At 41.1% G+C, this 22952-nt stretch overlaps 1 protein-coding gene across 12 annotated transcripts in view; it reads left to right on the forward strand.

Annotated features, from left to right (window-relative positions):
* The window catches only part of LOC110988048 (terminal uridylyltransferase 4-like), a 179533-nt gene that overhangs the window by 90625 nt on the left and 65956 nt on the right, over positions 1–22952 (forward strand). For all 12 annotated transcript variants that reach the window (XM_087144097.1, XM_087144094.1, XM_087144096.1 and 9 more), the window contains 4 exons: positions 9049–9239; positions 16688–16939; positions 22001–22114; positions 22486–22563. In XM_087144097.1, the coding sequence (XP_087000223.1) occupies positions 9049–9239; positions 16688–16939; positions 22001–22114; positions 22486–22563 (635 nt within the window). The remainder of the gene's footprint in view (positions 1–9048; positions 9240–16687; positions 16940–22000; positions 22115–22485; positions 22564–22952) is intronic.

Raw genomic sequence — 22952 nt, forward strand, 5'->3', positions numbered from 1 at the left:
TAATTATTTTTCCTAGCTGCACGATCACGCATACTGATTTTTGGCAGAAAGCAAAGCTGTTATTTCTTTGAATTTATTGAAACCATTTCGTGCTTGGCGGATTTAATGCAACACGTGGATCTGGTTGACGTCACTGAAATCGTGAAACAATTTTTTTTCATTGAACAGGTAACCAACCACCCGATCGACCCTGTGGCTTCAATTGCTGAAAAATACATTCTTTATGCAACCGACCCTGTCTTCATTTTTCTTAAAAAAATATGAAAACCTTCAAAATTGTGTGAACAAGGACATAATTTCTCACCAAAATCGTTTCTTACCCAACTGAATTAACCGGACGATAAACGACCAAGCGGTCGGCAAACTGGCGTCAAATACACTTATTTATCAGCCCATATTCATTGCGATCCATGAAAACACACACAGCCTAAAAGGAAGTGTTCGTGTGTCCTTTGTGAGACTGAGAACAAACATCTGTAAAACTGTCAGTCATCAAAGTAAATGAATTGACAACTATTTGCTTTGGAAGTATCCACTTCACGGAAAGCTGACAGAATGCTTCTGTAAAATATAAACTTGTATGAGAACAAATATTATATTCCCAACTACATATCTGTAAATGCAAACATCCTCAAGTACAGTTATACAAATGAATTTTTGGTGGACATAATGCGACACGTAATTTGATTGGCCGATGTCAATATCAGTGTGAACAAATTTAGCCACTGGGGATAGACGACCGGTCGACAACTCTCTGGCCTACGTTGAGAAAAAACATTCAGTGCTGCTGATTCTTCCTTGAAGTTCCTGGAAGAAATGATAAACTACAGATTTCTGGGTACAAGGAAGCAATTATTCACCCGTGTTTTTCCCCGATTGACCTCACCAGATGCGAAACACAACCTTTTTTTTGTCGGCCCTGGTCCTTTGATCCAGCATGATACACGAGAAAACCCAGCAGAAAATACTTCGACATCCTGTGTGAGAACACACAACTTCAAAATTATGAACTAGCAACTTTATATGTACGAAAGGATTATTTTTAGTGCCCAGGTCCTACGAACTCCCAAACATTTGAGAAAAGCGGATAAAAATTCCTGACAATAAACTTCTACGAAAACTATTATCTAATCCTAAAATACATGTTTATTGGCAATGCAAACATGAAAAATTTACACAGATTTTAATGCATAGGATAAAATGTGAAGCGATGCAAACCTTGTCACTACTAGATCGGGCTTTGTTGCAGGATCTGGCCGAGTCTTCTGGATAACTGTTTTCGCAAATGATTGGCTTTGCCTAATTTCTTGTCTGCCACATAGTCCGGCGAATTTCATGGAAATTGTAAACCTACTGTCTTGCTTCAATAAACAAAAAAGTTTTTTTTTACATTTACATGTTTAATAGAGCATTCAAAATTCCATCGGCCTTTCTTCTCACAGGGAAAACTGTTAACTAAATTGCTTACAATCCTTACGGGGCAAGGGAATCAAGAGTATGTGTGCATAGCATGGTTTAGTTTGTGGTATTGAGCCCCTGCTAGTACGCTGTGAATGACTTGAGAAACTTCCATGTTCTGGGTATTGAAAGAATTTATAAAAGATACCAGGTTCATACATTCATTGATTCCATTTTTAAATTTCTAGTGATGAAAAGATATCAGAATTCATGTGTTTAATTCAAACCTGTCTCGTTGAAACAAGCACTTTCACCTAATGATCCAGAGGCTATCACATTTGGGGTTTTTCCTTGTCACCTGTTTATTACACTTGACACGGCCAACAGCTGGAATTAGCAAGAATGGAGAAGGGTCCTTTTGCGAATCACTCTTGGAAATTAAACTAATTTTTGGAAATTAAACTTATTTTAAAACATGAGCTCGATACATGCACACAAAAAAAAACAATCAACTTACCAGCAGAACTATTGCCCAAGTTTCTTACATACAGGCCTTTAGAGTTAAGCTTAGCGTTTACTGTGATAAATAAGAGCTGCACCATTTTTATGAAAGAACTGTCAGCGCTCAACTAATTTTTGTATGCTCAAAATCAGAAATTTAGGCTAAAGGTCAATTGTAACTTTTTAAGGTGCGGTTTTAAAAGATGTGGCTATAATATATATGCTGTCCTCTCTCTGACTTGCCTTTTTTCATTTAGGATTACAAACCCTTGAACTCTTCCTGTGACATGGATGTTCCATACAAATGCCGAAGAACTGGATGAAGCTGCTAGCCCTAGCTTTGGCTTTTATTAGGCAAAAATGCTTGTTCGATTTTAATGAAATAATTTAAGAGGGAAAAGTATAACAACACAAACTAGCTGAAGAAATTTGTAATAAGATAAGAAATCTGATGGCCGCAAAAGTAACGATGAACCACTTTCTGAAAATGAAGGAAATACACATATGCTGAAACTCACTGAGTACGTCCACATTATTACACGTACGTGCAACATGGTCTGGAAATAGTGTTTTTTAGCTGATCACTAAAAATTCGACCCCTTTCCCCCATCCCTGATTTTTTTCTTATTTCATGTTTTTATTTAAAAGACATCAATCCCACAATTTTTCATCTATCTGTCATTAATTGTTTCAATAAACTTACTCAAGTAAAACTAACGCCACACAACATTAGTTCTCTTTTCATAACAGACAAATTCAGAAATTACAGAAAAGTCCATTTTAAGTGTTTCTTGACTTTGATCCTATATTGTTTTGTCTATGAACTGCCCTGCGCCTCGGCAATCATCAAGGCTGCTTTTCCTCATGACCCAGCTTGTCACCTAAATGTAAAAAAGATGAACAGATTTGTAAAGAATTGCACATGCTAATTAAACTAATTTTAAAACAAAAGCTCGATACATGCACACACAAAAAAACAATCAACTTACCAGAAGAACTATTGCCCAAGTTTCTTACATACAGGCTTTGACAAGAGTTTAAAATGTTCTGAATTAAAATGCATGAAAGTGATAAAAAAGTTTGTTACTGAAAATTATGTTGAAAATAGTCAATATCTGTTATCAAATTAAAAGCAGTATTTTTCCCACCGTTGCCATGACTGAAAAGGCCAAACTTTCCAAAATACATTTACATTTATGAGCAACTAGCGCATGTACGGTAGATGACTATTCGCCTGGGAGTCACGCGGATGATCGCTCATTGAAGTTGTAGTCCTGAGCCACATGTCACTTTGCAAAGGCTTTGTAAAAAGAATACAGATTGATAGCTATTATGTCCCAAAATCAGCCCTGAGTTAGCCCAATAAAGTATTGCAAAAAAGTGGGATTGCCGCCGCGCTGTAAAAAATTGTTCACCACATGCCGCCATGATGAATTGCAACAGATACAACTTGCTCTAGTTCACCTGGTTTCCCACATTTGTGATTTGAGGACCATGTCCATAGAAATTGGTGAATATGCAGCGGTGTATAGAATTCATTATTCAAATTGAATTACATGTAATTTTATATATATGTTTTCTTTAGCGAGAATTAAGTCGTGAATGTTTCATTTCAGATAATGGACAAAACACAAAACGCAAGGACTAAAACAAGTTAAATGTAAGTTGGTCCCACTGCGCTTGATTAGCCATCTATACACTCTGTCTCAGTACCGGGTACCAGTCAATAACGGCATCATGCGGGCCAACACAGTGTCAAACAAAAGTAGGTGTTTATTTTGCAGACTACATTCCCTGGAAATTCTTTTTAGATAGTTGATTATGAGAAGACTCCATAATGGTGAAACCCGTTCTTCAATTTTTATGCTAGGCCTAGACTACGCCCGTGGCAAAAGACAGTGAAAATCCAGCATTTTTTTCAGTCGGAAACGTGATGCATTGCCTTTGGTGAGGGTGCCCAGGGAAATGTGGACTTAAGCGTTCCCTGGCCACTTTCCTCAGGCTCTTAAAAACAAATCTACAAGATTTAAGTTTATGTGAGGTGCATTTGGCTATCAGAAGTCGATTTTTGACAGGCATGATTTTTTTAATTGATTCTTTTTTTAATTTATTTTTTGAGGCGAATGTAGTACCGGTGAAAAGCCCTGACGCGGCATGGATTAGCATTTATCCAGAGGGAAAGGAAACTCGTATTTAAGGCAAAGCTGGCTCTCCATGCGACAAAGTGAATGAATATCGAATCAAATGGCTATAAGTTAAAAATGGTACTTTAATTTATCCTAAAGACTGACATTTTGGCCTTGTTAATGTTCGCAATACATATCGCCTACCCAGCTACACGTGCATAATCAATTTTGTGTGACGTCGGGGCTATGCGGGTACGTAACTGGTCAATCGGTGGTACGGTAGTAGTCTGTCCATGTCTGTTCCATGTGGCTTGTTCTTACACTGTACCACTGATTATTCAGATGAAGGGCCCTGTTCATAGTTAAACCATCGTACATAATATTTGTGAATTTTTCAAAAACATACACGCGATTGAGTTTTGTTTTAGAGTCTATAAAATTTTGTTACACGACCAGAATTAAATGCTTTGCCAGGAAATCTGCATTCGTTGGGTGGTTCTAACTGATAGGATTTCTCACTTTCTAGCTTTGTTTTTTTCTGAACTTGCTGATCCAGATAATTATAAACCGATCCAGAAAATGGCAGCGGCGCTTTCGGCAATCCTGTATATCTCAAATTAAAAGCTTTAAATTTGAAAAAAAAAAGTATCTCCTTCACACAAGGCAGGCGATTAAGTTGTGGATTGTCCGTCCGTAGTCGGAGTTTTGCATTCCAAAACTACGAAAATAGTTTTTGTTTTTCATGGGACGTACTGTTTTTGTATGTTGTGTCCACATCTAGAGAATTCGCAATATTAATGCCGACAAACTCCTTGTGTTCATTCCAACAAAGCGCAATAAACTTCTTCGTACTTTGGAAACTTGTCATTTTTCATGTACAGAAATGTACTGTATGATGACCCGTCAGGAAAGTGGCATTGGTATTTCTGATGATCCCGTACAATCCAGATCATGTCCGGGCGGCAGAGATATCTTTTTCTCAAAAGGTGGACCGTTAATCCCATTTCATGAGATTTCGTGAATCAGTTGTGCCGAATCAAATCAAGCCAGCACTCTTCGTGAACAGACTGCTTGGTAGTGACAGTAATATCTGCACCATAGGTGCACCGATCGATATCGAAAGTATTATTTTACGCTCATTATTGCAGGTTGGACATGCAGTGTAGTTCGTTGTGCATCGTGATCGGATTTTTAACATTGGGATCGTGAATTTAACAGGGGTTTAACACGTACGCCACGATTTTAAGGACATGCCAACGTGCATTTAATTGTGGTGAATGGAATGCAGTGCCCGTGTACAAGCATGCAGCATTTCCCTTCTTCATGTTCACAGGTCAGTGACACCACTTAAGGCATTGGGGGTGCGGTTTACCCAATACATGTTTCCGCTGTTGGGCCAACCCTTTTTAGTGCGTGTATTGAGGACACTCTGCATGGTATATCAGGAAGCGTGTATTTTGCTAACGTGTGTGTGATCAATGTATCGTGTCATCGTGTGAACCTTTACTTTGGCCCTAACTGTAGGCTGGACAGGGGTATGTGAACACAGGAGACTCCTCCCCCTCATTAGTGTGGGTCGGGTCCCACACTTACCCCTGTCCAGTCGCTCATGCCCGTCCTTCCCCACTTTGGCTCTGGGAACTTCTCCGCTTCGAAAAGAAGGACAAACATGGCGGTGGGACCGCAGTGCATTGTAGAGGGTCAAGGGGCAGCATGCATAATCATTTCTTTTCAGTGAATTGTAATAGGCACATTGGAAATTTGCATATGTAGGCTGGACAGGGGTAAGTATCACCAGGAGACCCGACCCACACTAATGTGGGGGAGGAATTTTGGTTACAGTGTAAAGGAAGAAAACAATGTACAATCAAAAGAATAGTAATTTCCCTATTTCAGGTTTTGAAAATTTATTCAATTTAACTGCAGCTCAAATAGTCCTAAATTCCACTGAAGCTGTTGTCAGTAGTCACCTCTGTGTTTATCAGATCTTATACAATTATTTTCAAAATATTTGACTTTTAATTCGGACTGATTGGATTGACGAAAGTGACAACACTTGCCCAAGATTTGGATCAGTTTGTCCAGTTCACTAGTCGCTTCTATAGCTTCTTCACGTATGATGAAGAATCAAAAGAAAAATCAATTTTTCATCCAGAATTGCAGCAATACGTGTATGCCAAATTTCGATTGAAGAATTTCTTGGTTTGAAGAAAACTGCTTCATTTTCCGGTAAATTAAACCGGGAACTTGGGTAAATTTTGACTAGACTTCAACTGCCCAGTTCGTTATGAGCTACCACGTGCATGCAAGCCCTGCAAAAACCCACTACGTCACACAAAAACCTTTTACGCATGTGTAGTTGAGTTTGCCATACATGTACCTGTGTAATGTATGGTTGATTTCCTAAAAGTATGTGTTGTGATTTTTCCCAGTTCCGTATCGCTTGAAATAAAAATGTACCTCATTTGTTTTGATCTTCAGTTCTACATTTCACAAGATGGGCTGTTTGAATTTGAAACGTGAGCTTCTTGTTGAAATATATTCTGGCCGAAATTTCTTGAACAGAAATTTCCGCCAGAATATATTTCGTCCTAGAAGACAGTATTGAGGATGTCTGACTACTTTGGCACTCTTTGGTAACCAGGCACAGGCGCTCCCTGCTGTTTTTGGCTTATTCCACTTTTGATGGGGGGGATGTTTTCTATGGCAATTTCCCTCTGTAGGGGCTATGCCAGGAAGGGGTTCTACAGTCACATGTTAAATTTCACCAACACATTTTTAAAAGGTTGACGCTTGGAGTACTTCTCACTAATACCCGGAAAATATGTGGTTTCTTTGGGGTTATGGTGAGGATCCTTACAGGTAAAAAAATGTCAGGGGACCAGTTGAAACATGTCCAACAACAACAAAATCATCAAATGTTTCCAAAATCTGCCACTGTAAACACTAACCCTTCTCTCACTGACTGTTCTGCTCACGTAGAATGCATTCCAAGCACCAAATACGTATTAGAAATATTTAAAAGCACTGTGACTTTGGGACCATCCTGTCCAGTGATGACTCAGCATAGTGACATGAATGTCATAGAATCTACTTATTCAAAGGATGTCATAGAATTGCCCTTCTTGTAAATATCGGCCACATGATTGCTTGCAGTCCAGGTGCAGGACCAACTCATTTTTAAATGGTTGGTATGTTCCATAATGATTTCCAAAAGGCCTAAACCAAATATAAACTGCATCTCTTTGTTGAGTGGGTCTGCACATATTTCTTATTTGTACCATTTATTTGTTTTTATTTAAAAAGAGACTTGTCACACATTTTTCAAAAGAAAACAACCTCCTGTTCAGTGTTTTGGTACGTAATCTTTACAACAGATAGACCTAATCATTACTGTGTTCCATACTGTGCAAATTACTGTCCATATACAAAATACAGTTCCGGTATTTGAACAATGACTAGAATATTGGTTTTATCACATGTAGTGACTATCCTCATGGTCTGAAGAAGTGTTTCTGCTGTAAGCACTTGCCCATATAAAAAACACCAACAGACCCCTTTCGCCTTTGTAGGCCTGTGTGACTTGAAAACAGTCTAGGCAACAACTAGCGCGTGCACAGTGACAAAGAAGGTTTTTCATTTCACTTTTCAGGCACTGTGATGCACAAAAAGGTATCGGTAAAAGGGATACAAAGTAGGCCTTGTGGGTCCTGCAACGCATAGTGAATGGGGAAGGCAGAAGAATTTTCTGCACAGGGATACGAAATGGGCCTTGTGTGTCCTACAATGCAAAGTGAATGGGGAAGGTGGAAGAATTTTCTATACAGGGATACGAAGTGGGCTTTGTGCGTCGTGCAATGCAAAGTGAATGGGGAAGGCGGAAGATTTTTTAAAGTCCAATGTGGGTCCCGGGGAGCAGCTATGCGGATATGGGGATAAGAAGTGGCCATTGGCCTTGTGGATGGAAGCGTGACTCAGTATCCGTCTATCTTCAGGAACAAGGTGGGCAAGGTGAGTGGCGCTGTATTCTGCAATTGTGCCTACACAACAAAATAATTCCAAAGACGATAAAAAAATTTACCTGCTTGGTACATTATTTTTAGCCCGTTCAGTGTTCAATGATATGCATGGGTCTCCAGCAATGTTGCCCTGACGTTGTGCATGCATGCGCGAAGGGCCTGCAAGCATGATCGGGCTAAATTGAATCAATTGCAACCGGAATTAGTGGAAGTTTTCCCCACATTATATCCTGGCTTGTTGCCATGGGGAGACCATTATCTTGGGCACAACTTACGCTAATCCTTGGATATGGATGAGTCCAACCTGCGTCAGCTTTTGTACATCATCATGTTTCAGAGTGAAGGCTCAGTGCAACGTGTCGATGGAAGACCTGGACACGTACCACCATTATGTGAACATTGCAAACGAGGCCGTGTGTACTACCCGCGAGGGCGATCCCTCTCTCGTAATTAACTCGCGAGGAGTAAATTTGTCACTCGTTATTTTGCGAGGGCACTGGTACTCGTTAAGAATTTCCCTCGCTCGTACACTCTTGTTGTTCGCGAGTGTCGGAAGAAACTTTTCGGAAGAAAGTTTCCCTTTGCTCTAAGTTTTCTGGAAAAATACCTTTTTCAAAGAGTTGTCCATGTGCATTTGATTTTTTATTAAATTCACAGGAGCCTTTAAATTTGTACAGAATGTGAAGACAAAGCGTTATAGATAAATACTGAAATCTTGCAGTAGTAGTGTGAAAGTAGAATTCCTCATTGAATCATTTTTTATCAAAACAAATGCAAATCATTCAAACTTGAGGGTGTGTATATGTGTTTTCTGCCACTTGAAGTAGAAATTGCCACAATGTTTGAATGTGTCCCACTCTAGAGCACTGAAAATTGTTTGCAGATTTATACATTCTTCAGTATGAACTGGTTAAGATTCCTCTCCAATTAAAAATAATTATGAGCACACCTTCATCTTCTGAGCAGATATACAATTATTTGTTGTACTTATTGCTTGAATACAGATCGATATTGCCTCAGAGACTGGGCTATGATGGAACGAGACCAAGCTGTTGCTTCATATGAGAAATTCATTCGCTGCAATGGCTATCCAGATGCTGTGCTTCGACTCTTTGGCTCATCAAGAAATGGATTTGGATTTTGGAACAGTGACATGGACATCTGCTTGAAATTCCGGAATAGTCAGAATCCAGAGGTTAGTTACACATTTATTAAAATACAATACAATTACAACTTAAAACATATATGTAAATTCTGGTCTGCATTGTTTTGGGAGTTTTATGAATATTTCTATATTCCACCTTGCTAACTTTAATTACAGTGACATTCTGCAAGATGGTGCAGCACTTTCCCAAGAAATTTGCCCACACAGCCCAGATGTGGTGATAGTAGTTACGAAAAAATTTAAAACTTGTTCTTAACTTAACATTAACTTAACCTCTGAATAAGCAGATCGAATACCACCATTTTAAAATTGACACCCTAAAAACAGCAATACATCTCATGAGAAGAGATTGCTACTTTGTATCAGTTGATTTGAAAGATGCTTACTACTCCATCTTAGTGTCAGAAACTCACAGGAAGTACTTAAAGTTCAAGTGGAAGGGAAAATTATTCCAGTTTAAGGCAAGCCAAACGGGCTGTCACCAGCCCCACGGCTGTTCACTAAAGTTTTAACACGAGTCTTGTCCCTTCTCAGGAAACATTGTCACACCAACATGGCCTATATAGATGACCTGTTGCTATAGGGTGATGATGCTGAGCAATGTGCACAGAATGTTTCCGATACTATTTCGTTGGTCGACAGTCTAGGGTTTACAGTTCATCCTTGCAAGTCAGTGTTGGTATAGTTACGGCGAGATTAAAGGTTTACACGATATTCGATTTAGCATGCGTGCGTGTATAGGGAGTGGAGAACACACTCTTTATAATGTGTGTGCAAGAACGAAATACACACGGTTGCGATTGGCCCGGAAAGACTGCTAACCCCCAACCTATCCGAGCCAATTAAAGTCAACGCAATCGTGTGCGTCGTCGAACACAATACACGAATAAGCAGTTGGCAAACTGGTGTCAAATTCACATATTTATCAGCTCATATTCCGCGCGATACACGAAGAAACACGCAATGCCTCACTGACAATATTTCGGTGTCCTGTGTGAGAACAAAACTGTCTGTGATTGAAACAAAGATTCAACAACTCCAACGGAGAGGATTGTGAGTAGCGGCCCAGCGGCTGAATGACTCCCCACACATCAAGGCTATTTGCATTCGAAGCAGCCACTTCACTAAAACAAAAGCTGACAGAATTTTTCCATAAAATATAAATGTGTACGAGAAAAAGAATATACCAGTGCCCGAATATGATTTCGCAAACAATTTGAAATGATTATTTTTCCTAGCTGCACAATCATGCAAATGGATTTTTGGCAGAAAGCAAAGCCGTAATTTCTTTGGTCTACGGTGCTCTACCTACCCAAACAGGCACTACATGTGCAAATTTCCCATGCGCATATTATTCATTTGCTGAAAAGATTTGATCACCTGTGGTGCACTCTGACCTCTCACAATGCAGCGTGGCCTCGCCACCATGATCGTCCTTCTTTTCTCAGCGCTGTAACCGAACGGATGTGTCTTTTGAGGCATCTGATAACCTTTCCTTCCTTTGTAATTAAAGTATAACCTGGATTTTATCCATTTATTGGTAAGAGTGTTCTTTTTGTTTAAATTTTGTTCTTTTTTCAGTTTTCTTGCATGTGCACTCTGCAGGTGTTTACCGTCGGTACTACGAGGATCGTTCCAGCTACGCTGTGTCTACCCTAACAATGAAATATAGGTGTTAGCTGGTTGAATTCATGGGTCGCTGTCAGGATCTGTCATACTCCCCTGTCTTCTTGGGCTACCAGGGGGTTCCAGCCAGTATCTGGCCAGGCCCTTGGTTTGTTCAGCTCCATAGAGCTGACGGGGAAGCTCCCTGGTCAACTGCGGAAGACCCGAGCAGGGACACTGCCAGGATCTGGCAAGGACCCTGTCTCCTTGGTCAATTGCTGGCCTTGCGAGCCAGCCAGGACTCCCACAGAGTACCTCATCAGACGTCTCCGGGGCCTGTCCTACCATCATCACAAGGTACGTCGTGTCACGCAGAGGAATCCACGCAGGATTCCCTGGCAACACTGAAGAGTACCACCCGCCGTTCGACATCGGCCTAAAACACCACTTTTCCGGAAGCCCCCCTCCCCCCGTGTGTACTCCATCTCGCCCGTATACCGCAAGTGCAGGGGCCTGCCCCGTCTGGTGCGCCATCGAGCCATGACACCCCTTCAACCGCTAATCCCTCTTCGGGTCCCACAGAGTTTATTGGAGTTTTTACGCCTCTGGGGCTTCAAGCTGTCTTAGCCCATCCTTGGCTTCAGCTTTCAACTGGGTATCACTGGGTCATCTGACCTCATCTCTCCTGGTCCCTCTGCCTGGAATTCTGCAGTTCCTGTTGAACCTCATTTCCTAGTCCATTACTCCATTCACTAAATTCTCAATTATCCAGTAGTATGCCCTCACTCACTCGACCCGCAAAGCAGCTGCCGTGAATCTCCCTCTTTTTCTTAGTGCCATACGATACAGACGTGTTTTTGTTCTCCGAATGTTTTTCAGGAATTTCTTTAGCTACGCACGTTTATGATGTTATTTCTCGATTGCGGGTACACCATGGAATCAATCTCTTTTAGGCACCATCGCAAAATTGACTAAGCGTTCCTTCCACGGTTTGTTGGCATTCTCGCCGACCAGTCCATCGTTGTCAAGGAGGGCGAGAATCCGCGCCTGGACGGCGGTGTGCACGCTTGCGTGGCTAAGTTAATGAGCAGGGCAGGCCGTGCGCCTTTGTTGTCGCAACAATGGATATAATGAAACATGACCAACCTCATGAATACAGATGGCAGGACGCAGAACGTCTGTCCTTTAAATACAGTATGGCAAAAGTTGTGATACATTATTCGTGCATTTTATTGACAGGAATAGGCATTCTTCAATCAAGATGTATCAGTTTTTGTTTGTTTTGCAAAGTGTGCATAAAAACAATAAACCAGCCATTTTCAATCGTCTCCACCAGAGCTCTTATGTAATGATGCAGAGGGCACGAACGCAGGTAACACGCTTCCTGCCTTGATAATATTTTGATAGCCAAAAATAAAAATTTTTACTTGCAGTTTATCTCCTCTGTAGGTCCATCCCTTGATTTTTTTTTTTACCATTTATAATATTTGCCCAGTGGTCCTCATTATTTTGCTATTATTGAATATAAATCAGTCTTTCTAAAGAAATCAGGAAAAAAATGAAAGCCATTTTATGACACATCCAATCGAACAAATGTTGACTTGGTAGTACTGCTGCTAAGCAATGTGGCCCCAAAATCAGCACCTTGATTGGTCCACGAAAATGTTGGGGCATTCCAGACATCGCAACTGACCAATCTACAACTGGAGCAAGACCCAAGACGACATCTTGTTGATTGCCTTTTGTAAAGATTTCGTGGTTTCCTCGATCATCGTTTAGTCTTTCCCCGAGACCCCAGTGCTAAATGGCAGATCGTGCAGAATGGGTCCTCTTTATGGTTAGCGTTCTGTTTAGCAAGTCCAAAACCGTAGAAGGGTGCTCTACAAAAATAATCACTGGAGCCCGGAACTGAGACTGATATCGTGACAGCCGCACCCGCATGAAATTCCCACGCTTTTTCCTTGGCAATGGCCCAAATCTAAACGACTGTTTGCTGAGTAAAGGTTGAACAAGTAAAAGGCAAATTGGGTACGGAAAACTGGTTTTAAAAGGGCTTGGTTACGTAATCATGTTGTGCTCCTCAGTAAAAACCAACTCAAAATCATCAAACATGGCACTTTTGAACCAAACCAAACTTGATAAAAAAGCCAACACACCAAGAAAAATAGATAACGAGTTTGACAAATTTGACACCGCAAACATCTGCACACTTGCGTGTTCGGACATACGATAGGCCGCATAACATAATTGTTGTAAAACACAAGTGGTGAGAATTCACTAATAATTAACAGAGAAGATGCAACGTACGGCATTTCCAAGGCTCAAAAATGGTATATTCTTACTACCTCCGATAATGATTATGTATATTCAGATAATATCATATGCGTCGATCTCCAAAAGCTCCGCCTTCAAGTTCCATATAAGGCCAATGATGCTTGAATAGCCGTAAAAGACGATGTTTGATTGGATGCATGTTGATTGTAGTAGGACTCGTGCTCAATCTTAAGGCAACCCCGGAGAGAAGCCGATTTTACCGGGCGGACCTGTACCAGCGTGTACGCAACCAGATTTTGTGAGCGAGGTGGCCTATAAACTTGTCTTTCGTTTGGTCAAGCTGTTGTACATATACGTTGTGATAGCATTTTCAAGATTCCTAGTAGTTGTTCTAAAATCTCAAATAACAAAATGCCGTTATCCGTAAAATGCCCCTTTGGCCACGTGCATGTACATATACATGTATATGCACATGTACGTACGTAGATGTCTATGCATGTCTGACTGCGAGCCGAACCAAACCAGACCTTGGCGCTTGAAGCATTGGTAAATTTCCACCTCTTCTTTGTTGAGAGGCAGAATCCTTGTGTCTGTTTTATTTTAAATCGTACAATTTCCTGTCAATTTGAAATAATGTGGTCTGAATATTTTTAAAGTATACTCAATGGATATCGATGATGAATTCTGAATGCTTGCCCCACAATTATCTCCTTCCCAGCCTGAGCTATAAAGAGGATTTTGTAAAAAAGTGTTGCGTCATGACTGTGTGATTTGCTGATCAAAAATGTTACGAACTACTAGTGTGTAATGTCCATACTTGAATCATTTCCAAACACTTCCTTTGAAAATTATGGTTTAATGGTGAATAAGCGTAGAAAGTTATGGATTTAAAAGTAAAGTATAACATTAAACGGTGGCGTAAGCCGATGTTACTATCTTTACCCTCATCCTACTAAACAGGCAATCTCAGGGTGCTCCCCTCAAAATGTACAATAATATAATGGAATCTTGGCATTTATAGAATAATTCCAGGTGGTTTTCAGTTTTAGGGTTCACGAGGGAAGACTGTGCCACAACGCACAAAGCTATTAAAACAAATAAAGCTAAAGAAGCCAAACATACAGCATTTTTATTCTTGTAGACAGTGGCATACTTGGCAGCCAAATAAGCCTGATTGTATACACATACCATCATGATCTGATATATGAAGGGATGAATCAAGAAGGTTTTTGTTACTTTGAATTTGTTAAAAATAAGACAGGCTGGGGAAGTACTGTGAATAAAATAGTGCAAAGAAAATTACTTTTATGTTGACTGTGGTTCAAATTCAGTGTCATGACTTTGTACAAGGTTTTCCTTGCAAGAAAATAAAGTCCAACAGATTTTGGATAAAAGACTAGAAGGCACAAAAATGAAATGTTGAAATATGTAGAGAATCATGAAGACTTTCCATGCTGGGGGAGAACCAAATCGGACCCTGCCAAAACTAAAGCCTCAACACGGTTGTAACTCGTTCATGCATGTATAAGCATTTTTTTTTTCTTCCTATTTTTTGGAGAAAAGGGCCTTAATTTTATTCGCCTTAATCCTCCAGCTTCTTTGAGGTGACTATCAGTAAGCTTCATTGTGTAATAAATAAACTAAGTGTTGGAGTCAGTTTAAACAACGGATGACAAATATCAGTCAACTGGGATTCCAGTCCCAGGTGGGATTTCACCTCAACTTGGATCCCACTTTTTTGCTTGCAACTTGAATCCCACCTCAACTGGGATCCCACCTCAACTGGGATCCCACAACAATCCTGCCTGGAAATGGGATCCCACTTCCATCCCGCTGGGATGGTAGTATCCCGGTGGGACAGACGTATCCCACCGGGATCTCACTGGGATCCCACTTTCATCCCAGTCACTTTTTTCGACGGTTCGCCATCTGCCCTGGGTCCCTCACCTGCTTCTGCTCGCCAAGCAGCATCTGCTCAAAAGCTGGGCCAGTCAACCCCCTCCAAGAGAGCAAGAGTGGGTTTGTCACGCTCCACTGCTTCTGCCACAGACGAGTCTCCAATATGACATGGCACTCAGCCTGCCGTTGCATTGGACGTTGTTGCCCCTTTTGGACTGCTTTGCCACTGGGGCTTTCGTCCGCCACTCCCATCTGCAGCTTTGTTCTGACGATGGACTCTGGCCATGAGGCCACTGATTCTGACCTGGGACGGTCTCGCCCGCAAGATAGACTCCAAGCCTCAGCCAGTGGCGACAGCACCCGACCTGGGTCCCCTCCGGCCGTCCCTCCTCCCTCACAAAGGGCGTTCTGGGAGACTGAAGTCGTCTCTGTTGTCCAGCCAGAACCGTACCCCAATGGGACCCAGCTCCAGATCATGTCCCGGATCGTGGTGACTCTGTTCATTTGGCGCTGCACTTGGGGCAAGTAAACTTACTCCTTCACCCCTTCTCATGATGCTCTGAAGTCCTCTGGTGGTCTCCGTAGTCTACACACCAGGGTGGCCCGAAGCCTCCCAGGCCAGCTACAACAACTGCCACACGCCATGAACTCAGGTGTGACTTGGAAGTTACAACGCCTCGGGCTGATGCCCCATTGTTTCCAGGGGTGGCCCATTCAGAGGTGCCACCTAACTATGCAGGCTCTTCACTGAGCACTTTTTGGGCTACAGAACTGCATCATTTCCGTGTTTCAAATACCATTCATCGCCACGGATTCTGGCTACTTGCTAGGGCTTATCCAACCATGGTGCTTCCGTCATGGGTTTGAAATTCAAAGTCTATGGCACTCTGCCTACTCAAACAGTCACTACATATGCAAATTTCCCATGCGTGTATTATTCACTCGGTGAAAAAATTTGATCACTCGTGGTGTACCCTGACCTGCCACAATGCAGTGCGGCCTTGCCACCATGATCAGCCTTCGTTCCTCAGGGCAGTAATGTAACGGACTTGTCTTTTGAGGAATCTTTGATTTTATCAAGCTTCCGTTTTCGCTACACAGTTCTGTGTCGATTCGATCACCTTCCTTCCTTTGTAAATAAAATATAACCTGGATTTTATCCATTTATTGATAAAAGTGTTCTTTTTGTGTATATTTGTGTGTTCTTTCTTCAGTTTTCTTGTATGTGCACCCTGCAGGTGTTTACTGTCGGCACTACGAGGTTCATAGATAAATGTTGCTGTATGATTGTCTTGTTCTGAGTTTTAATATCCATGGTTATCAATTCCATGAAAAGTTTCTCTCTGCAAGCCATCAGTTTAAGCTTTCGCATTCAACAGTGTATTGGCCAAATTTGTTGATCAGGCTCACCCTGTATCGGTGATTTAAAGCCTAATACGTGTATTACATAATCATGTTCTACATGTTTCTTCAAGCCCTACAGTCTTAGTTATGTACATAAACTCTTGTATGCATGTGTAAATATATAGATTGGTCAGAAATGAGAAAAACACAGATGCCGTAGGTTTCCCATATGTCATACGTGTTACAGAGTACTGTTTTGTGTTTCTGCTATCTGTAAGTTAAATTCAGTCTTCTTTAATTGTTTAACAATGCACTGACATAGTTCCATTCCGTATTACGTTTCTCTATATCTTCAGCACATAGACATTCCAACCATCATTGAAGACCTTGCTCAGAAGCTAAAGAGACACTCCAGTCTGCAACATATCATTCCCATCTCAACAGCCAAAGTCCCTATTGTCAAGTTTTTTGATCAGCGTTTGCAGCTAGATGTTGATGTAAGCCTCTACAATTGCCTTGCACAGGCCAACACACAAATGTTGTATGTATACTCCAAGATTGATCCAAGAGTGAGACAGTTAGTCTACACAGCAAAAGTCTTTGTTAAGGTAACTCTAAACTTCAATTTTGTTAAGGGATACAGATTTTGTTAGGGATTTATACGTATGACATTCACAGCTGCAACAGGTAGTGTGATATCAGCAAGAAGCATGTATTATTGCCCTGATGGTGCAGTGGACAATCAACACATGGATAGTTCTCATAGACAGATTACTTACTGCAGAGGCTTTAATACCTTCAAAATATGTTATAATTTACCTGCACATTTTACTGTGATGTTGAGTTACATGTATGCAGGATTTTATTGTGTTCTGTTTGATAATGGACTGTGAGTAACATGCTACCTTGCATGGAACTGCATTTTGCAAATGTGGAAGAAGTCATAAAAGTACTGTAGAAATGCACTCGTGAAGATCAGAACTTACCTTGGATGGTTGATTTGAGCAGTTCGTTGAGGTATATAGTATACATACAATGTCAGTTTAGAGGGAGTTTATCACTATATACAGGGAGAAGATGAGGATTGTAACTGGTAAAATGTATCAGTAAGTCCATTTCTATGTCTCCCTTACGTGTTAAAACTTACATTTGTATAGTTCTCTAGCCTTAGGCTCCCATCTGGCAGTGAAGTATACCGCCCGGATAGTACCCTCAGCATGGAAGCCCTAAGGCGAGGCCCACATCTTATGTACATTCTCAGATGTCGGGTTCCACTGGCACCTTCCACATTTCACTCCACTTATTCGTGGTTTTAAAACCAGTTTTTGGTTCTTCTGAAAACAATTCTTTCGAGGTCCAAACTGTGTATGCCGATACAGTTTACCAATAGACTACCAGTCAATGATGTGTATACACCATTTTAAAGCTGATTATCGTCCGAAATGGTCCATGTGAACTGCTGTGTTCCATTTTTTTTTACTTCCAAGGGACCGCAAAAGGTGACAGATTTGGATAAGTTCCATGAGAAATAAGGCCATCAAAGCAAAGTCCAAGTGGACCGACCTCTGTATGCAGTCTACATTTTGTAGGCGGAGACAAAACTTACGATGTACCAGATCCAACGATTTTCCCGTGGACAAGTGAGTGGGAGGAGGTTCATGTGTGCCTCATCAATGAGGCACACATGTCCCCACACCTTTGCCTATGTGCTTGGGATTTCCTGATGTGGTGCATCATGAACAACATATCAAATGGCACTTCACATTGCCAGCAAAGGTGAATGTCGTGGCAAGCACTCTCTAGGATGAAGATTATATGTCTTCACACGAACGATGGAAACACACATCTGCAGCATTTGGAGCTGAGTGTCTTTTGCGAGGGTCGCCTGCGATTTCATCGCAAGCTTTCACACTGTACAGTGCAGCACGTTAGCGAACGTTCCCGGTGTTGTAGCATTTACATTTGTATCACTGGTACTGCAATATTCTTTGATAGTCGAAGTATAGGGTACTGGTGATATTCCTGCCATATACATGTAGATGTGTGCTTTTTTTGACAAGTTTGCATGAATAGTTGTGTACGAACTTCGTGATAACAAAACATTATTGCCTTTTGGAAGCTGCCTTAACTACACTTCAGTCTGTCTTGTAGATTTACTAATTCAATTTTGTGACAATTTCAGGCATTTTTGTCTTGTTCATCAGACTTATGAATAGACATACATGTATCTGCAGTATGATTTTTCACTTTCTGATAGTAATAGCCTTGTTGCCAGCACTTTATAAACAGATTTCAAGCTCAGTCACTGGAAAAGCTGTCAAAAATCTTTTCTTTTTTTGGCATTCATGGCTCTGTAGATGAGATGCTATCTTCTTAGATCTGGTTCCCATGTATTGAATATAAAAGCACTGCATGGATGCATGTATGGGACTAGATAGCAACAGCACTATTCATGTATAACTAATGGCAGTATAAATTCGTGGATTACCATTTTTAAAGACTGCAACAGCAAAGGTGTGCATGAGCTATGGACTCCAATGCACACTACCCTCGTGAAAATCACAGCTTTGCATTCACAGGACCAATTGCAGTGAGCATTGCAGAGATTTTGCATCCATGCAAAATTTGGGAGGAGGTATGGATCTGAGTGACAATCACGCATGGATCCTTACAATTTGGTGACAGCCATGCAATTTCACATGACCTATATGTCTGTAATTGTGACACTGATGTGATTTTATTGTAAGGGAGCCCTGTTTTCAGTACTTGTACAAATAGGCCTTTTTTGACAAAATGGATATTACACCCCTCCGTAGTACAGAACAATTGTCAGAGGCTCGGTGGGCCTCACATAGCTCTGTTTTCATTGGCCTTCAATATTCACCTGCTGGTATATTGTGCTTGCAGTTCCAGTCCGAATGCATGGGTGACAGGGGCACTCTTAAAGCTTAAATGTGTTCCCACCAATCTCTCTCCTTCCAAAGGTTCTGAAGACAAGAGATTTACAACACTGCAAGGTAACCCTCAACACTCCACTCTGGCTTATTAGCCTTGGTTTCAGAGGATAACTAAATTCCTCACCCACCCACCCATATTACTGCGTCAGAAGGTAGATCTTTTGCTCTACCTCCCTCCACAGTTTTACTGCCAGAATCAGAGACAGTTCTCCTGATGTGTTGGCTATTGTTGAGTGATCCCTGTGAGTAGCAGAATTTTTGGCAACGGAAGCAACCATTGCTGCCCAAAGTCATATAGCCTAAACAAGACATAAAACAGCCAACTAAGATGTCATTATAAATGGCACAGAGACAAGTCTGTTGATCCACCCACAACATCTGTAGGGCAGATCAGTAATTTGCTCATGGTATGGAACTGTTGTTTCAAAGTCATATCTAGGTTTCTCTCACAGATCAACAGTTTCAAACAATAACCCCTTTAACATCTCCATCAGGGTATGTTTACAAGGCCATAAGTCAAAATAGAAACAGTTCACGAAGCAGAAAATGATTGCCCTTAATGCCCTTTCAAACCATTGCCCGATTCAACTGCAAGCGGGTAATGATTGCAAGGGAGCGTTTCCCGAAAGGGAGTTGGCTATGTGGTAAATCTCTTTGATGCATAGCACCATCTCCCCCACCTTGGTACAAAAGCCCTGACTCCCAGCTTACCATGAATGGTTATATGGAATTTCATGCTATTTATGGTGTTAATCGGGCAATGGTTTGAAAGGGCATTAAGGGCAATCATTTTCTGCTTCGTGAACTGTTTCTATTTTGACTTATGGCCTTATAAACATACCCTGATGGAGATGTTAAACTTGCAAAGTTATCTAGGACGGTGACAAGAAACAATTCCAATAGGTTCTGCGGATTCCATAGCAACGAAAGTCAAGTGTATACATTACTATTCCATGATATGTGGTGGCTGGCTTAAAAAGGAATGGAAATGATTGTAATACATGCGCTCATTACTGAGCCTATTTGAAAGTAATATTATTTGGGTGTGTCGTTTTGCACATATGATAGGCAAGCGAGTACTGCATGCATGTATAAAACTGAAACATACTTTCATGAACATTATTGATGCAACAATCACGGGACTTCAACATCAATCTAAAAATGTAAAATAAGAAAAGTCAATTAATGTTGGTATTTCAGGGCAGTGTGGCAAACTGAAGGAAAAAAAATCCACATCCATGTAAAGGGTAGTACAAACCCATCCCCAAACCCCCCAAAACATTGTTGACATATCAAACTGCTCTAATTACTCAACCAACAGACACAATGGAATGTAATCCTTAAAGCTCTCTATTTTAACAAAAAGCCGCCCAGGAGTAGTGTTCATTGAACCGTAAGCCATTTAGCTACTGACTCCATATCGTTGCCCGCTTTACTCTGAAGCGGGTAAAGAGCTTATCGTTTATCTGTCGTTTCCCGCTTCATGAACCGTTTCTATTTGACTAGCGCCTAAGTCACCCACTATTGTAACAACTTGCCCGATCTAGGAACTTATGGTCATTCTTTGGGCCTTGACAAAGCCACCATAATGGGCCCCTTGCTAATGCCTCTCTGCAACACTTGACATTAAAAACCAGAAGACACAGTGAGTTGCACGTCCTTACTCTAGAATATGGTTATTAAGTAGGATGGGAACTACATTACAGCTAATCTGTTATAAGAAATTCCTGGCAAAGAATCAGGAACTATCTGTTCCATATGAGATGACCGACTCTGGTGTCCAATCTAGGCCCTCAAGTGGTACATAGCCCAAACTGATACCCTGAGGTTCATTACGATGCCTTAAGTCTTATCCATGGGCTTCATGGGACACCATCTTTCAGTGGGTAGTTAGGACAATCAACTCTTTTTTACCAGACTGGCCTATACATACCAAGAATACTGTCCATGCTTCTGACACCAGCAGCAACTACATCATGGAATTTTTGAAAGTTGTTTTCTGCTGAAAATTTTATAGGCAGCTGCTTGGAAAATGTTGTCAACCTTTGCTCGTGCTATCTGATGGAAGTTCTGCAATCAGAAGATGAAACAGGATGAGTAACTCTTACAGCTGCCATGGCATCTTATCCCAACTGCTAGGATGGGTTGACTGCCTCTAAAACAGTCAGTTAATTGGAGCTCCATAGTGGATAGGTTCCACATAATATACTTCTGGCAGTCTCACCCAAGCCCTCCTTACACAGATATGGTGCTTATCTATACAAATGTAGGGTTTAACATGTGAGGGAGTCCCAAAAGTAGACTCCCAAATCAGAAGTGATTTGGGAACCCAGAGGTGGACAGTACTTACCTGTTTAACCTCCAACCCTCCCTTCCTGCATAGGCCTTGGTTGGCAGGGATATGTAAGTACGGACAATAAGAAAAAAACGGGCCTGGGTAAAGGCTTTGGTGTTGAGGGTGCTGTATACTGTGATATAATATACTCGTGGATGGAAGCCTGGGGCTAGAGAAAATATGCAAATGTAAAGTTTAAAATGTATCATCCTCCTATGAACTCCCAAATCACCTGTAATTTAGGGGATTTAAATAGGCTGCATTGTGAAAGGAGCAAATCTTTCTGTCCTCTTTGATTAACAAATTGAGAGTAAATTATGCCTGAAATTCAGAGTGCAACTAAAGTAATAAAATTTCTTATTCTGCTAACTTCACAGAAGTGTGATATAGGAGATGCATCGAAAGGCAGTCTGTCATCCTATGCCTACACACTCATGATGATATTCTTCCTACAGCAGAGGGATCCACCTGTTCTCCCAGTATTACAGGAGGTATATGCGCTGCGATATTGGTATTTGCAAATGTAATTATTTTCCTGCTTTCTGAAGTTGATTTACCTGGGAAGTTTGCACATATTTCTGGAGATAAAACTTGCAGACTATGAGTCAACTCAAGAAAAAACATGCATATTTGTTATGGCCTTGTGTGACCAAAACTTATGGCGTCAGTGTTGAACAGGGTGGTTCCACATGGTGGTTCTATTGGAGTTTAGATACATGCTTTTCATCCAGCTATATTTGTCGGCAAATGATTAAAGTTGTTGATAAAACTTGTCGGGGAGGGGGGTCTTTAGCCTTTAAGAGCATGGATAGGAAATGGACTCATACCAGTAAATATTTTTTGAAATGGTTTTCATAAATAGCTGTATTCAGGTGAAGAAAAACCTCAAAACATTGTGGAAGGCAGGAATGCGTGGTTCTTCAGCAACCTCAAGAAACTGGTAGGTAAAACATGAACATAAATGAAATCTAGCATGCTCATCAGACACGATGTCAAAAAGATTTTAATTGGCTCGCCACTGCGCGCCGCACAGGGCCGACGATCAGCATGCTCCAGCTGGCTGACCCTCGACCTACTTAAGGATCATGCATAACAAAGGTACAGATTTGCATAATGCTTTCACAGGTGACTGCATTCTGGGTGCTTGTTTGCAGCTGCAGCGTGATGACAGAATCACAGACACTCATCCGATGTCGGCAGTTTTCACTATTAAAGGCTTTCGCTTTCTATTGAAAAAAAAAGTACGTTTAAATTTTATCCACCGAAATCATGGAGTTGTCATGCTGGAGTTGCCACTTTTGAAGGTTAGGTAGAAAAGAGACAAAACCA

The sequence above is a fragment of the Acanthaster planci genome, linkage group LG12, assembly GCF_054643075.1.
Source record: "Acanthaster planci isolate LZ-2023a linkage group LG12, COTS_SCS, whole genome shotgun sequence".
NCBI classification, from domain to species: Eukaryota; Metazoa; Echinodermata; class Asteroidea; order Valvatida; family Acanthasteridae; genus Acanthaster; species Acanthaster planci.